The sequence below is a fragment of the Cibotium barometz genome, chromosome 2, assembly GCF_041138505.1.
Source record: "Cibotium barometz isolate CiBa-2024 chromosome 2, ASM4113850v1, whole genome shotgun sequence".
Lineage (NCBI taxonomy): Eukaryota > Viridiplantae > Streptophyta > Polypodiopsida > Cyatheales > Cibotiaceae > Cibotium > Cibotium barometz.
This window is the reverse complement of record NC_141047.1, coordinates 42,049,441-42,066,238: the sequence shown is the minus strand read 5'-3', so window position 1 is coordinate 42,066,238 and position 16,798 is coordinate 42,049,441. Positions and strand designations below refer to the sequence as shown.

The window sequence follows — 16,798 nt, the reverse complement described above, 5'->3', positions numbered from 1 at the left end:
GTATCACCACATGAACTCTGATGGGTGTTGGCTCATGGGGCCCCTCCGCTCCAAAAAGGCGTGTAGGGAGTAGTCGAAAGCCTCCGAGCGTTGTCTAGTGTCGAGACTACTCAGCCGACTGCGGATAGAGGATATCCGTGAAGCGCGAATCGGCATGGTAGGTCTCCTCTACGGTGCACGAGCAAGGTCGGTGCTCAGTGCCCGCCGGACTGCAGGTGAGCGCCAGGGTACTGCCAGTGCCTCCCGGGGAGCTGAGGCGAGCGGAGGGGGAGGAGGGGGGGGGAGAAGGGGGTGGGGAAGGAGCTGCTGAAAATGCGGGAGTGGGAACGGGAGGAGGCGAAGGTGGAAGCGAGGCGGGAGGGGGGGGTGGGGGTGAAGGGGGGGGGAGCTTGCATCTCCTGATCCTCAGTCTGCGCTGGGGTCTCCTCCTGGGGGGGAGCAAAGCTGTTCCTCACTGGAACCCAATGGTGCTGAGGCTGTGTCTGCAGCTGCGTCGGTCTCTGGGCATGCTGCTGTGGCTGTCTCCCTCTACGGCGCCCTTGTCCAGGCTGCCAATCCGAGGTCTCTGTGGGCTGAGCAGGTGTCCCGGAGGCTGCCTGCCGAGCCGCATCTGTGGGCGGGCCATCGGAGGTCTGCTGCTACGGTGAGGGTCGAGGTCTCCTACGAGGGCAGGCCTTGGCCAGGTGGCCGACCTGCCTGCATATAAAACACTGATTCGGGAGCTCCGAAAACTCCACTCTCTCATCGATCCATCCTCCCCCTATCCTGAATGACCTTCGGAAGGGAGATGTCAGGAACCAAAACTCTGACCGAAGGCAGGCCAGCTGCTCTAGCCACCACTGAAGCTGCTGTGGGGCCAGTCTCAAGCACCGAGCCCACCAATGATCCTATCCTAGAAAGGAGCGGAAGGTACTCGCGGCGAAGTCCAGGAAAGCAAACTGTGACATGGAAAAGGCGCTCTCCCTGCTCGGCCGTTGCTGGGTTGAAACCATGTTGCTAGTGTCTGAAGAAGGCCCGAGCGCCCCTGATGTCAAGGGGACTCATGGCTAGGACCCGGGCCACGCTCTGGGCTGTCTCGAACTCAATCTGGTAGTGTCTGCGGCCCAGTAACTGAACGTCCAGGATCTTGCCCACATCTGCAAGAAGGCGGGCTTGGAGAAGATCCCGGATCTCCCCTCTGCTGGGGCGAGTGCCAACTATACGGCAGATGGAGTGTGCTTGGAGGCGTTCCACCTCTGCGGCGAGGCTCGCTTCCTCTTCTGGCGAAAGAGAAAGCCTGATGAGGGTATCCTCAGCAGGGGCGGGCGAGGGGGCTGCGGAAGAGTCCCTCTGAGGTGGAGCGGGAGGAACCTCCATCAGAGTCTGAAGCTGAGTCGAGGGCGAAGCGAAAAACGGAGGATCCTGCAAGAGCCAAGCTGCACGAAAAAGCGGAGCGGGGAGGGGAAGAGGGGGAAGGGCAGAAGACAAAGGGGGAGGGGCAGAAGACAGAGGAGGGCGAAAAAAGCAGAGGGGGGAGGGGCGGTAGGCAGAGGAGCGGAAAACCGGGCAGCGGGGGGCGAAAGGGGGGCGGGGAAAGCGCGAAAGGGGAGGGGGCGGGGGGCAGGCAGGCAGGGGGGCGGGACGCGGAGGAAGGGGGGAGCGGGGGGCGCGAAGGAGACGGGGGCAGGCGGCGATGGGCGCGAAAGGGAGGGCGGGGGGCGCGAAAAGCACAGGGGCGCGGAGGGGGGGTGCGAGCAGGGAGCTCGAAGGCGGGGAGGGGGGGTGCGAGCAGGCGGGGAAGCGAAGGCAGCCCGCGGCGGGCGGGGGGGGGGGGGGGGGGGGGGGGGGGGGGGGGCTCTCAGCGAGCGGGTATGTCCTCTCGGGGATCTACCTACTAGTGTGAAACTTAGGTATGCATGATCGGCTGCTATGCCAATGGGCCTACAGGAAATCGTGAAACCCCCCACATCAGGTATCAATGAAGGAGATCCCATCAAGTAGTCCACTGTGCTCGCTCCCTCTTTAGAGTTCCAGTGTGTGAGAGCATGTGATCCTTGCCATCTCGATAAGCCATTGTATATGACCAACCCATGTGCACTCCTGAGTGTGAGAAAATGCCTGCCATAATCTTTAATCTCCCCCTCATCCTGTGCTGATCTCTGCAACCCTACATCCTCTGCTGTGATCTCCTGGTACATAGCCTCTTGAGTATCATACAAATCTGTCTGCTCTGTGCCTGTACGTGCATTAAAGTCTCCCAATAGTAATATGTCTCCCATGCTGGCAAACCTCATGATATCATCATATAGTGGTATATAGGGCGACTCTCCTGATGGTGCAAACCTGGAGTGGGCTGGGGGAAAGTAGCATACCGCCACATATAGCTCGCGGAGCCCCTCTGCATATTCGGACCCACATGTACCTCGCATCTGCATCTCTATGTACCACATGTATTTTGTCACGAAGCTCCTCCCTGTAAAGTATTGCCACTCCTCCAGATCCTCTGGTACCTCCCACTGTGCGTGGCTGAGGGCGGAAAACTGATTCCCATCTATAACCCCGGACGTCAGGAAGCCTCTTGTTTGTGCACTGATGGGTCTCCGTATACATAGTAGTATCATTGTGTCTGAAAGTATCCCCAAAGTACCCTGCATATGTTCTAATGGCTCCGTTGCAATTCCACACCGTGAATCGCAAGGTCTCATAGGCCGCGCACCGTCCAACGGGCCTCCTCTCCGTAATGATGACTTGGCCATCTCTGTATACCGCCCATTTCCCCTCTTTCCTTGCCTCAAGCACACGCGGCATGTGTTCCTTCCGGTGTGCTATCTGTGCCAGTGTAAGGTCCTCATCCAAATAAATCTTTTCCCCCTTAAGGGCCATGCTTTTGGAGAGGAAGGCCTTCTTCTTCTCCAAGTCACCAAACCTGATGATCAATATCTTCGCCCTGGTTTCATCTCTGCCTACTCGCCATGCTCCGGTAATGGGTACATCAGTGGCTCCAATTTTTGTTGCAAGAGCTTTTGCATCCTCTTGGGGATTTCCCTTATCTTCCCACCCAACTACACGTACATGTAAGGCACGTGCCCGTTTCTTGGCTTCCTCTTCCAATGTAGCATTCATCACCTCTACTTTATTGACTAGTGTATCCTTCTGTTTTTTTACTACTTCAATCCATGGGTTGACTTCCTCAATTTGTTTCTTTGTGGCACTGGCAATTTCAGCCCATGAATGCATTTCCTTCTCACCTGCAGCCACTTTTGCCTTACATGATTCCAAAGTGTTTTGCATTTCTGTGATGTCTTTTTCGCGGTCAGCCATACATGTCTTCAAAGTGCCTTCGTACGATGCAAGTGTTGTGCCAATCTCTCGGAGCATGTCATCCTTCCATTTCTGCATCTCTTTTTTCATTTCCGTGTGCATCAAGGCTTGGGCTAGTTCCATCTCAACCCGTACTTGGGCTTGCATTTCTCCCTTCAATTGGACATATATCTCTTCCTTCAGCGTTTCGTATATCACTTTCCTTTGGACATGCATCTGCTCGGTCCATTCCTTTTCAAGCTCCTGTTGCATGGTGTTCATCTCTGTCCTTATGTGAAGCTGTAGCTCCTCATAAAGGGCCTCATCTCGTTGGGCCATCTTCGTAATCCTTAGTGAGCCAGAGGACATGATTCCTTCCCGTTCCCCCTCTAGGGGTTGAGACATGTTTTCCCCTACTAGTTGCTGCCTTGGGGGCCTGAGCAAGGGTGCGTGGGAAAAGGGGCAGAACTGGCAATGCTGTGTTGTTGCAGCAACAGGCGAAAATTCTGCACAGGAAAGCAACAGGTGAAGAGGCGCAGCCAGGCAGTAGGTAAGGAGACGGCACAGTTGCTGGGCAGAGGCGACACAGTAAAAAGTGGGGGGCGGCGCTGCTGGACAAAGCAAGGACTACACAGGATTGAAGGCGGCATTGTAGGTGGTGCTGCAGGGCCGAAGGTGGTACTGTAGGGCTGAAGGCTGTGCTGCAGGGCTTAAGGCGGCGCTGCAGGGTATACAGGTGAAGAAGCACAGCCGACTGAGGAGGGTGCTACCTAGAGAGAGAGAGCGCTATTTAGAGAGAGAGAGAGAGACCTGAACACTGAAATCGGATACACGAGCAGTGAGCACAAAAGTCCCGAGGGCCAGGTGACGTTTCGCGCAGGTGAACCATGACGTTTCGTGGAGAGAGAGAGAGAGAGAGAGAGAGAGAGAGAGAGAGAGAGAGAGAGAGAGAGAGAGAGTTATATTAATGTCTATGAAAGACCCCAAGGGCCTATGAGACCAAAAGTAATACAATGGTACCATGGATATACTGGGCCATGGAAAACTGAAAGAAAAAGTAAAATGAAAACATCTGACAGGACATGTGATCAGATGATCCTGTGTAGAGTGAGATATGCTGTGATCAGCTAATGATGATACTCGCCTCAGCCAGAACCGATCTGATGGTGGAGTGAATGTCAGGCCTTTGTGATGGGAGCGTGTCATGTCGGCAGAGAACCTCACGAATCTGTCTCTGTGTGGTGGAGTGTCCTGATACTCTGGGTGAGGGATGTTTGGCTCGCAGAATGGATTGAGCTCTCTCGCTAAGAACTCCTTTGGGACGTGGAGCTAGAGCGTGGGTACAAGTGGTGGGCTCTGATGTCGTAGTAGACGAACTGTTGTGGGCAGTGGATTCCGATGTGGATGTACCACAAAGAAATCTGTGATGGCTCTTTGTGAGGTGTCCTATCGGAGTCGGGGCTGTCTCTTAGCATGCTGCCTCAACACTACATCCCTATGTCGTCTGAGCTCCATCAAGTACATGCCCAAGCACCTCTGATCCTCAAATTGTATCACCCGTGTGAGTGGTCCGAATCCCTCTCGGACGAGGCAGTGGAATCTCCTCCGTATCTCATAGTAAGCCCATGTCTAGTGTATGTGTAGCCTGAGTAGATCTAATCGGATGATCCGGTTGATCTCCTGTTGTGAGAGATCAAGGTAGGGGCAATCCAGGCTATACTGAAACAGGGGCAGACGTCGACTACCTCGGAGTACCATGCATGTGTCGGTAATGGTGGTGGCTGTGTCGCTGAGGGGGGCAGTCCAGCTTGTCTCCCTCTCCCTTCTCACAATATAATTGCATAGAGGACTCTAGTGCTAGTCGTGGGAGGCGATATCTGTCAAGCGTGTATGCAGGTCGTCTTAGAGTATCAAAGAGCTAGCACTTAGTGTGAGGTTCTTGGAAATGTGCCTGGAAATAGTCTCTCCATACGGGCTAGGGAGGCATGCCCCCTCACAAGTCAGTAAATGGGAGCTGTGGTCATGTAGAACAAAGGGCCTGTAAAAGTGACTCCTAGATACACATACTTCTACACAATCTCCATTGGGGCATCTCTGTATATGAAAGGAAATTGTGAGGCGACTGCATAAGATGTGTTGAAGACCATAACCTTGGTTTTGCCCAAATTGACCGTAAGGTTTCTCTCCCTGCAAAATCTGTCCAACACATTTAAGTGTTTCTGTAAACCCTCGGATCAAGACAATGTTGTCAGCATATAGCAATATGGGCACTACTGTCTGAGCCAATGGTGAACCTCTAGCTTGAAAACTACCCACAAATATTGCGATCTCATCAATGTATAGGCCAAAGAGTGTAGGTGAGAGGGGGCAGCCCTGTTTAACCCCAATAGTGCTACATATATCTCCCGAGGTCTCACCGGGTGCACGTACTCGGCCCAGTACTGCCTCATATAGTGCCATCACACCCCATATCATCTCATGTGAGAACTGGAGCTCTTGCAAGCGTCCTATGAGACGGGATTGAGGGACGGAGTCAAAGGCTTTGTGGAAATCCACAAAGCACCAATACACATGTCTCTTTGAGGACCTCACTTCCTCTATGATAGCCCGTAAAGTAAAGATATGGTCCAGCGTGGAGAAGTTTCTCTTGCAGCTTGCCTGGCCTGATGCTTTGTTTCCCATCCTCTTTGCCATAGAGCCCATCATGTCATCTAGTACTGCCCCATAGATTTTGGCCATTGTGTGACCATTCATGATAGTCCTGTAGTTACCTGGGTCCGTGGGGTCTCCTGCTTTGTGGATGGGGACAATGGTGTTGGTAGTCCAGGAGGGTGGGAAGCCTTCACACAATGCTCTGTTAAAAAGATTGGCAAGAATGGGAGCCAATACATGGTGCCCGTGGGCAAAATGTTCCGCGCCTAGATCCTCATGATCTTTTGCTCTCCCATTATGCAGCTTTTTAAGAGTCCTAGTGACATTGGGGGAATCAAAGAGATAAGATGATGTAGGCCGAGGGATGTGTGACATTTGTGGTATAGGTTGGTTTGGCACATCATATAGCTGTCATGCATATGCTTCCCAAAGGCTAGGATCTGTGATAGGTGAAGGTGCTCTTTTTCTTCAAGAATGCGCCAAGCTTCTGAGTTGTCCTCGTCTGGCGAGAAATGCCTGTTTCTTTTGGCTAGTTAATGTATGGAAAGATGCGTTGCATCTTATGTGCTGAAATCAGCCCATGTACCCTCTTGCGTAAGAGGAAAAGCCTGGTAGTTTCGCTCTCTTCATCATACCATCCATTCTGGGGTTGGGATCCCACTGGCAAACTTGCTGTGGAGCATGTGGTGTAGGGGAAGCTGGTGTGGGCGGAGTCATGGATGATGGAGAGAGAGAGTGTCATGACCCTGTGTTTTTCTCTGGACAATATACAGGTGTGCACGGGGACATGGTGGACAGTGTGAATGGCATCAGGTTGGAGTCAAAAAGGGAGCCCATATGTGGATAACCCCAAGTGTGAAGGGGCAAGTGATTAAAGTCTCTCATAACCCATGGGGACAAAGGGTTTTGGAGGGGACAAAGGTTAAAAACCTTTAAAATTATAAGAACCCTTTTTTAGGGGAAATCGTGGCCCTTATGCTATTTTGGGGCCACGTGTGAGCTTTTTGGAAAAAAGGAAGGCTGGCGGGCAGCGCAAGGGAGAGGGGAGACTTTCTGAAAACAGGCGGCTGATTGCAGGCGTGGGGAAAAAGGCATTGACAGGCAGGCTGCAGGGCTGCGCTTCAGCTTTCTCTTGTTTTTTTGGAGAGAGTTGCAAGCAGGCAAAGCTGTTGTGTATGCAGGCGCAGCTGAATTCAGGCCGTGAACTGACTCTTGAAGAGGGAAGCTACTGGCTGATGTGTTGCACAATAGGACAGAAACACAGATCCTTTTTCTTCTCTCTCTTTGGCTTTTTGGAGGATAAGCTGGCTGCTGTGCTGCAGAGTACATAGGCGCCTGCAGGTTCTTTCTTTTCTCTTTCCTTTGCTTTTGGCAAGATGGTTGTCAGTCTTCCGGCTGCAAGACAAGAGGACAAGACAATTCGGGGCTTTTCCTCGTGTCTTTTTCTCTCTTGTGGAAAGCGACATAAAGACTGTAAGTCTCTCTTTCTTTGTGAGCAAGTGGCACTGCAGGTGATGTCTTTCGGAGTCTCTCTTTTCACTGGCTCAAGACTGTTACAGAGTGGTTCTCTCTAGCCCTTTGTGAGAGGAAGGGTTTGGCAGTTCAGAGGGTGGGAACAGGACTGTTTATGGGCTGTTTTTGTTTGGCAGCAAATTCAGCTATGTGCTTGGGTTTTTGGCTGCAAGTACAAGGTCATTTGGTTATGTTTCTTGGCATGGGAGTGATGCAAGCTCGCATGGCTGCGTGCCCATGGAGCAGATTGTTTTCTTCCTGCTAGAAAGGAACAGTGGGACCTACAGTTATGGGCATCTCTATGTTGCCAGATGTTTCATGAGGGAACAGGTAACTAGATGTATGGAAACAGGACAGAAGTTTCAAAGGGAAACAGGCCTAAGGGTTTCATGTGGAAACAGGTCGTAGGTTTCTCGAAGAAACAAGTTTCTGGGTTTCTCCAGGAGATAGGTCACATGGAGGCAGAAGGTATAGGAATGGACACATGTATGGTACAGCCTTGCTACTGATTGGACAGGGGACAGGGAATCCATGACAGAGATGGATAGTACCCTTGGAAGGTAGAGAGGGTTTGTACAGGTGTGTTGACTGTATGGTATGCTGTGCTGTGATGCGAGTTCTCTTTTGAGAGACAGTTTTGGGAGTCTGTGTTGTGATGTAGAAACACTGGATGTGTCAGGGTGGGATGCTGTTCATAGTGTGAGAGGCTATGGATGGTTGTGGCAGCCTTGATCATGGGAGAAAGTTTGTGTATGCAGACTCAATGTGAGAAGAGTCTTTCGATGCGAACAATGGCTGGACTTGTTTGTGGATGCCGAGTGGACAAGAAGCCAGATGCAGGTTCTTTGCAGGCTTCAAGGGTTCTACTGCGACGGCTAAGTTCCCAGCCTTATATTGTAATCAAAGCTCTTATATTCAATTAAAGAAAATACCGCAAGGGGCGCCACTGCGATTTGGGGCCAATCGGTGTTCGTGTACTGTTTGCAGGAGCACTCTAGCTCCCTCTGTTTGTTTTCTTTTTCTAGGTCCTCAATGGCGTTGAAGTGTTTTATGTGCGAGTGTTTGTTTCACCGCCCGTCAGATTTCTGAAGGCCGGTTTCAGAGAGAAAGAAAGAAAGAAAGATTTTATTAACGTCTTCCAAAAGACCGAACTCGGTCTATGAGACAAATCAGTGTACCTGTGTCGGGTATCCTCTGTCATCCCAACAAAATGAAAAAGTACTGAACTAAAAAGCTGAATCTGGGTGTTCAATAAGTACAATGAGTGGGGGGAGGGGATGGAGCTCTACTACTAGGAGAATGCAAAGTTATATGCATGGAGTATACAATCATGATATGCAACCTAGCTAGCTCCATCCTGAACCATACTGGGGGTATAAAATGGTATACATCAATGAAGGGGGTGTCCACAGCTCCCTGAAGAACATGCCTGGGTCTGCTTTGAAGCGAGCCAGTCGCTCCGCACCCTCTCTGTGAAACTCAGCTCGATCTTTGTCATCTCTCTCTGGTATAGGCGTAGTGTCCGAAAGCCAGGTGTCCTCTGTCTCCTGTGGGCTCTGAGTGTCTCTGCTCTCTGGAGAGTAATTCCCTGCTGTGTAGGGGCTGGGAGTCGGATGGATCTCTGAAAAAATGTAGTAATCTGTGTCTGTCGTCCCCCCTCTGGAGCTGTCTGAGCTTGTAACGATGTCTCTCTGTGACGCTGTATGTCTAGAATGAATCTCCCCAGTATGCGCTGGTCTGCTGCCTCAAAGATCTGGCGTAGGGAATGTGGCTCTCTGAATAAAATGGGATATCTCTCTCTGATGGCTGTATATGCTCTGCATCTGCATACATAATGTTCCTCACTCTCCACCTCCTCTCTGCACAATCTGCATACCCTCTCCTCGCGGGGGATCCGTGCTGCTCTGCCAGTCTCGATCTCCAATCGATGTGATGAAACTCTAAGCTGACCAATAGCCACTCGGGAGCCGTGTGGTAAAAAACCCTCCATGTATCTAGGCCTCTCTATAAATCCATCATCAAAGATACTCATGAAAGTGATCTCTGTAGTATAGCATCTTCGGTGGAAGAGGCTGTGTAGGCGATATCCATGTCTCTCGTGTATAGAGTTGCCATAGGTCCTGTCTCAGTACTCTGTTCCTCTCACTATGAGAGAGACGGATATGTGGTGCATCCGTGTCATACTGGAATGGTGGTAGATGATCCATGTCTAGGCCATGCTGTGAGAACCAATGTGTGACCTGTGCATACCATGATCCTCTGTCTCCGGCCTCAGCCAGCTGTCTAGATGCCTCAAAAGCTCTGTATGACAATCTGTCCTGTGACATCTCTCTAAATCTGTCTAGCAAGCAATAGTCTAGAATATGGCCTCTACCATCATAGGAGGCGCAGCAAACTTTGTTCGGATAATGCCATGAGGTACTGATGGTTTGCTGCGTATCATGCGTGCCATCATGAGGCCTGTGGTCTCTCTATCTGTGTCCACCAATGGGTAGCAAGGCCTGGCGCCCATACCGCTGCTCCATACATCGGTGCTGGTGTGACTAATGTGTCAAATAGCCACCCCTTCGTTCGGGGCTCCTGAAAATGCGCCTGGTGGCACTGTCTCTCTAGCATAGCCAATGCTGCATATGCCCGTGTCAATCAAGCTGTGGCTGCTGAACCCATGGTGAAGCGGTGGTTGCTGCAGAGAAGGTAATCCCTAGGTACACGTATGATGTCACCACCTCCACCTGGCGTCCTGCGAGGCTGAATGTCAGCTGACTCCTGCCCTGTCTCGATGTATGAAAGACCATAACCTTGGTTTTTCCAAGGTTCACAGTAAGACCCCTCTGTGTGCAGTAATCATGGAGTGCATGTAGATGTTGCTGTAGACCTCCTACTCAGACACTAATACAATATCATCAGCATAAAGCATAATATGTACTGAGGTACCTACTAGATTAACTCCATCTCCGCCTCCCCGTGTAATGAAGTCAACCACCTCATCAATGTATAACCCAAATAGCGTGGGGGAAAGTGGGCATCCTTGCTTCACACCAATGGTGCTAGCAAAGTCTCGGACATACCTCCTGGGCATCTGACTCGCCCAAAAACCTGCTCATATAATGCATAGATGCCCCATGTCATATCTGCTGGTATGCCAAGAGACTGCAGGCGCTGAAAGAGCCTCTCTCGTGGTACTATGTCAAATGCCTTGCGGAAATCCGCAAAGCAGCAATAGAGCTTTCTCTTCCTCACTCTGGCCTGATCAATCATACATCTCAAAGTGAATACATGGTCAGTGGTGGTAGAGAAAGCTCTCTTGAAGCCTGCCTGCCCTGATGAGCATAAACTTGCTCGCTCAGCATATAAGCTAAGCTCTTGCTCCAACACTCTTGCTCCAACACTGCACCATAGAGTTTGGCCAACACGTGGCCAACCATAACCGTCCTGTAGTTGCTCAGATCGAGCATATCCCCTGTTTTGTGGATCGGCACAATGGTGTGCATCGTCCACTCCGTAGGCAAACCCTCTACTAGTGCCCTGTTAAACAGGTGTGCAAGAAAAGGAGCCAAAGAATCTACTGCATATATGAGATGCTCACCCTAGAGGCCGAAATGGTCGGTGGCCCGTCCATGCTGTAGGCGGCGGATAGCTTCCTTTACCATTCGAGTGGGTAAAGAAGCTAGTTGTGGTAGGTCGAGGCTCCTGTGGGCTGAGGTATAGGTGGCTGCTGTGGGCGTGGTATAGGCCCTCCGCATATGTGTGCCATGTCTGTGGGTCTGCAATGGGTGTCGGTGTCCGAGGCTCTCTGAAGTGCCGCCATGAGATAGGGCTATCTCTACTCATGAAGAAATGGAAGATCTCTAGCTCCTGTATCTATGTGAAGGCCCGCGTTTTGCGGCGAGTAAGTCTCCTCATCTCTCTCCTCGACTCCTGCTCTGTGATGGCTCCCAAGGCTCTCTGTATGCGGAGCCGTGAGTATAGGGCTCTGCACTCGTCATCATACCATCTGTTCTGGGACATAGTCCTAGATCTCACAGGCTCTCCTGAGTGGACACGATGTGGGAAGCTCTGTAATGCAGCCGTGTGTAGGAGTGATGCCAGCTGGGCTGTAATGGTATCCATAGGTGCCAGGGGATCCATGAGTAGGAGCCCATCCTCTACTCTGCGAGGTATATGTCTGCCATGTCATGTGTTAAAGTAGATGGTAGTGTGTGGCGTGGGTATGTGGGGGGCTGGTGATACTGGTGATCCGGCTAGTGAAAATGCCAAGTATGTATGATCTGCCCCAATAGGACGAGGTGGGATGGAGAATGAGGTGACAAGCTGTGATGCCCTCCAAAGACCCTAGAATGTAGTCTACCACCATGCCTCCAGTCGGTGTATGACCCCCATGTGGGAAGCATGTCAGCCTCCTGATCCCGGCCACTTTAGCATCCCGTTATAAATAACAAGACGATGCCTGGCTCGCAACTCTAGTAAGTGGTCCCCATAATGTCCTCTGCCTGGTCCAGTGTCCTCTGATGCCCTTCTAGCCCCTATCTCCTTTGGATCCACAGGGTGGAGGCTCTCCATGTCATCATAGTCATACACCTCACACTGTCTACTCTGTGTGTGGGCATTGAGTCACTCGTAAGAAATACTTCCGCTAGTGTAGATTAAAGAGGCTCGTGTCTCCTCCTCCTGTGGCATGCTCTCTCTAATGGACATAGGAGGATCCTGATGGAGGAAAGTAACATACGGCTATGTATATAACCCTGTCATGTGAGAGCTGTAAGCTGATCCACATGTATCTGGCCTCTGGATCCTGTGCTACCACTCTCTGTCTCCCTGTAGCTCCCGTCTGAATAGAACTGCTACTCCCCCCGACCCTCTCGAGGTACCCTAGCGTGTGGTCCTCCTGTATGCTGACTCCCACTGGAATCCCTCTACTCGAGGTAGCCCTCTCTCTGGGCTCTGATGTGTCTCTGTCAGAAGTATGATGTCCCTCCCCACCATAACATGCTCCAGTCGTCCAGGTTGCACCCATAATGAACCATTACAGTTCCATACTGCCATGCGTATCTCTGTCAGTGGCCTGGTCTGTGTCCCATAGGCCCCAAACCGCTAATCCATGGGCCGGCCATCAATGATGACCCAATCATCTTGATAGAAGGCCTTCTTGCCTTCTCTCCTCGCGTGTAAGACTCGTGGCATGCAAGCTCTCCTATGCTCTAGCTGCATCCTCGTGAGATCATCATCCAAGAAAATAGGAGCTCCCTCTAAGCCTTGTAATAATATGACCCTCTTCCTCATTAAGGTGACCCTCTCCGTCTCTCCTGCATACTGTAGGATGAGGGCTCGCTTGCGTGTTGAGTCTTTCACGACTCTCCATGCTTTGGTGAAGGGGAGAGGGTCCTCTTCCCTGTAGCCTAGCTTCATGCATAGAAGCTGTCCATCTTTCTCGGGAGTGGAGTTGGGTGTCTCGGCTATACCTGTGACTCGAATGTTGAGGCGGCGGGCATGCCTCATTTTCTCCTCCTCAATGGTGGTGTGAATGATTTGATGTTCTTCCCTTTGAGTCTCCTCCCTCACTTCTTTATGGATGTTCTTCTTCACCACCTCAAACCCATCCTGACTGCTTGGCTTCGAGTTTTCCATCCATGTCCTTTGTGATCTCCTTGGAGGTCTCTTCTTTGATGGCCGTGAGAGTGTTGTCATCCAGGAATATATAATGCCAATCCATGAACCAGTAGATGGTGGATCCGTATCCTAGAAGACAAATCCAAGAATCTACAGTGCCAATCTAGAAAACCTGTTTATCATACTTCCATAGGGAAGTCCATTTGTCCATGGAGAAGATCCATAATGCAAAGGAAGTCAATCTGTCCATGAAGAAAAAACATAGTCCAAACTTGAGTACAAGTATAAGAGTCACTTGTGTCTCCAGATTGGTAGCCAAGTCAAAGGCTAAGCTGAGACTAGCCAATGGAGCATCTCAAATACCCGAAAAGAAGCCAATCTCAAAAGTACAATCTTTGTCTTCGAATCACAGAGTCATATTGGGTCTTCGGGTCAAACATTTCTAGAACCATCCAGAGCCATCCAACGCTTTCTAGAGCCATCGTTAGCTATCCAACGCTTTCCAGAGCCATGCTTAGCCACTGGGTCTTAGGGTCCAACGTTTCGAGAGCTATCCAGCGCTTTCCAGAGTCCGAGAGAGAGAGAGAAAGAGAGAGAGAGTCATAACATTGTGTTTTTCTCTCCATTCTTCTAAAGGACTCAAAAGGCTTTGGCGAGAGAGCTCAAGGTTATGCAGAAAAAGGATATTTTTATGGCAGATATGGCTAAGGTTGAAGCTGATTTCAATCAAAAAGCCCATGAACAGGAGTCAGATTTACAGGAGAAGCAACACAATGAAATGATGCAGGTTATGAATGTGTTTTGGCGTTGAGAGCTTTTCTCTTCACAAGTGTGGTTTTAAGGCAAGATGTAGTCTTGAACATGAAAGTGGGTTGTCTTTCTTGAGTGTTTGTCTTCAGCTTTTGGAGGAGGCAAAAGAAGAGAGAGAGAAGCTGCTGCAAGATTGGCTGATAAAGCAAGAGATTTTCAAGAAAGAAGGAGAAGCAGCAAAACAAGCAAAAGAACAGCTTGAAGAAGAAGAGGTTAAATGAGTCACAAAACCCTGCCTTTGTACACAATTGTATTGATGGGATGCCTCTTGCCATGCCTAACATAGCTCCTTAAAGGCTGTTTTTCACTCATTCTTCATAATTTGTTGTTAACACAGGCTTGCAAATGTGGTTTGTGCATGGATCTTATCAATGAAGATAACCGTGCTGTCTTCAGACCATGTGGTCATGCAAGAATATGTATAAAGTGTGCCACTAAGGTTTTCAACATGAAAGGCTTTTGCCCTTTTTGTCGGGAAAAGATTAGTGACAAGCCCATTTTACTACCCAAAAAGCTGTTCATGTAATAGGAATCTGGTGCAATGCACTTACAAAATCTTGTCAATAGTGTTAGTAGGAATATATCACCTATTGGACTTATCTTGCGAAGTTGAAAAATAGGTTGCACTTTTGTGTGTTATTTGGACATGCAGATTTTGTGCGCGCGCGCATGCGCTCTTTTTACGAGTCTTTGTTGCACTTCTACAGGGACTCAATTTTCTTGTATACTTGTATATGATTGTGAATTCAGTGTCTCTCTTAATCTTCACCATCTATTACATATTAACCATGGACAAACAAGGCACAAGGAGAGGAGAGAAGAAAGAAATCCTAGATTTTTAAAAATCTATTATTATTACATATTAACCATGGACAACCAAGGAACGAGGAGAAAAAAGAAATCTTGGATTTTTAAAAAAAGAGGAAAAAATCCCATCGATTTGACCGCATGCGGAAGCGACGGGAAGCCTTCTTGAGACTTTGGAGGCTTGGCCCTTTCCTCGCGGAGAAAGGTGGTGACCCCATTTAGAATTACACCACCTATCCCCCCCCCCCCCCCCCCCCCCCATGAGATAGCCTTCTCCTCACAGAGCGGCCAGCCGAAGGAGAAGCATCTCTTCCCCTTTCATCATTTGTCTCTCACCCTTATATGAGGTGAGGTTGTATCTAGCCTGTCATGGTAGACAATGATACAATTAATTGTAATCCATTATTCAACACTTCTAAAAACCAATTAGATGCAACTAGAAAGCATGATGCATCTAAGTTAGAAATCAAGTTACATTACTATACAATTTTTCTACATAAAGTAAGAATCAACTAAATTTATCACAGGTGCGCCTCTTTCTCCCAAGCTCTACTTTGCTATCATCAATAATGATAATATTAGTACACTTATTTAAAGTCAGGTCAACTTGTCCTAGTATTCATGGTTGTGGCACCAATACATGCATACTAAGGCCATTTTCGTGCATTTACATAGAAATATTGAGAGAAAAAAAAAGATGCTAGACGTTAACCACAAGACATACATACATTAAAAACACACAAGGTTTATAAACATTGAATACAAAACATGATGAAAAATACACTTTTTTTATAACAAGCAAGAAACCAATTAGTTATTATATAAATTGCATATTCACACAACTTTTTGATTTGTATTGATTAAATAACCTTAGAAGTTAGTCCCCCACCCCCTCCCTCTCCTCCTCTCTCCCTCCCTCTACTTATAGAATGAGCCCTTTGAGGCTTTTTATAGAGAATTGTGAGACCTTAGATAGAAAGAATATGGGTGAATGCATGCAAATAGAAAGAGCAAGGAGGGTCATCATTTCATTGACTTTTTCAAGCATTAATCATTACATACTAAATAAATTGTGAGACCTTAAATAGAAAGGATATGGATGAATTGCATGAAAATAGAAAGGGCAAGGAGGGTCATGATTGCATTGATTTTTTCAAGCATTAACCATTTCATATTGAAATGAAACCTTAGAAAAACACTCTTATTCTTTAAAAAACTCATGTAATGTATTTAATGGAAATGTAAAAAATATATTTTGGTGCCCTATACATTGAATACAAAACATAATGAAAACACACTTTTTTTTTTATAATAAGAAAGAATCCAATTGGTTATTATATAAATTGCATTACAAATTATTTAGAGCTTCTCGTAAGTGTCATTTCTATGTATTATATCCACTCGTTCACCACCATTAACATAGTCTTTGTATTCAAGGGAGAGATTACTTTTTCTCAGCTTTGTGGACGTTGCTTGGAGGAAGGAAAGGCCATTTGAGGCCATGAACAGGCTAGGCCTTGTGCAAATGAAGCTCATGTAAGCTTTGGAGACCTCCCCTCCCCTACCATTAATGTGCCCATGCTAATATATTTGGAAGCAATTAGTTTTCTAGTTTTTTGTATTGATAACACATTATGAATGATTGTTGAGGAAATCAGATCACCTAGAGAAGAGTTTTAGCAGCATTTTGCGAGCTTCTCAGTAGCATATAGGAGCTATTTTTGGAATGTAGTGTCCATTCCTCTGTCCAATGGTGCCCATGGTTTGGTCACGGAGCTGCCTAGTGTAGGCTAGTTTTTATCCATAGATTGGATCCTCTCGGACCAACATCTGATTCTCCCTTCTTGCTAGTTTAAGTCTGAAGGTTGAGAACAAATCCAAGGCTTATGTGTAGATAGGTTGTGTAGGTAGTTGTCATGCCAAGAGGGCCTATTTAGGACTTTCATGACCTTTCTTGTTAACCATCCCATAGGTTAACATGGTTTCATGTTCTTGACTTATTATCGTAAGGCGCTTTGCAATCTTACCTACGCAAACGGGCACATAACGACACTATAACATATAAAGCAGCCTTACCATGAGCTTAATATTAAATATGAAAAGTTTACGGACTTAGTGTACATGCTTGCTT

The 16,798-nt window shown here is 48.6% G+C and overlaps 1 protein-coding gene across 1 annotated transcript in view; it reads left to right on the top strand.

Annotated features, from left to right (window-relative positions):
• LOC147641090 (uncharacterized) overlaps nucleotides 1–14,496 on the top strand; it is a 61,537-nt gene extending 47,041 nt beyond the window's left edge. Inside the window, exons 4-6 of the mRNA XM_086817974.1 lie at nucleotides 13,687–13,837; nucleotides 13,950–14,072; nucleotides 14,198–14,496. Coding sequence (XP_086674100.1) covers nucleotides 13,687–13,837; nucleotides 13,950–14,072; nucleotides 14,198–14,386 — 463 coding nt within the window. The 3' untranslated portion in view covers nucleotides 14,387–14,496. The remainder of the gene's footprint in view (nucleotides 1–13,686; nucleotides 13,838–13,949; nucleotides 14,073–14,197) is intronic.
• Nucleotides 14,497–16,798: the final 2,302 nt, after the last annotated feature.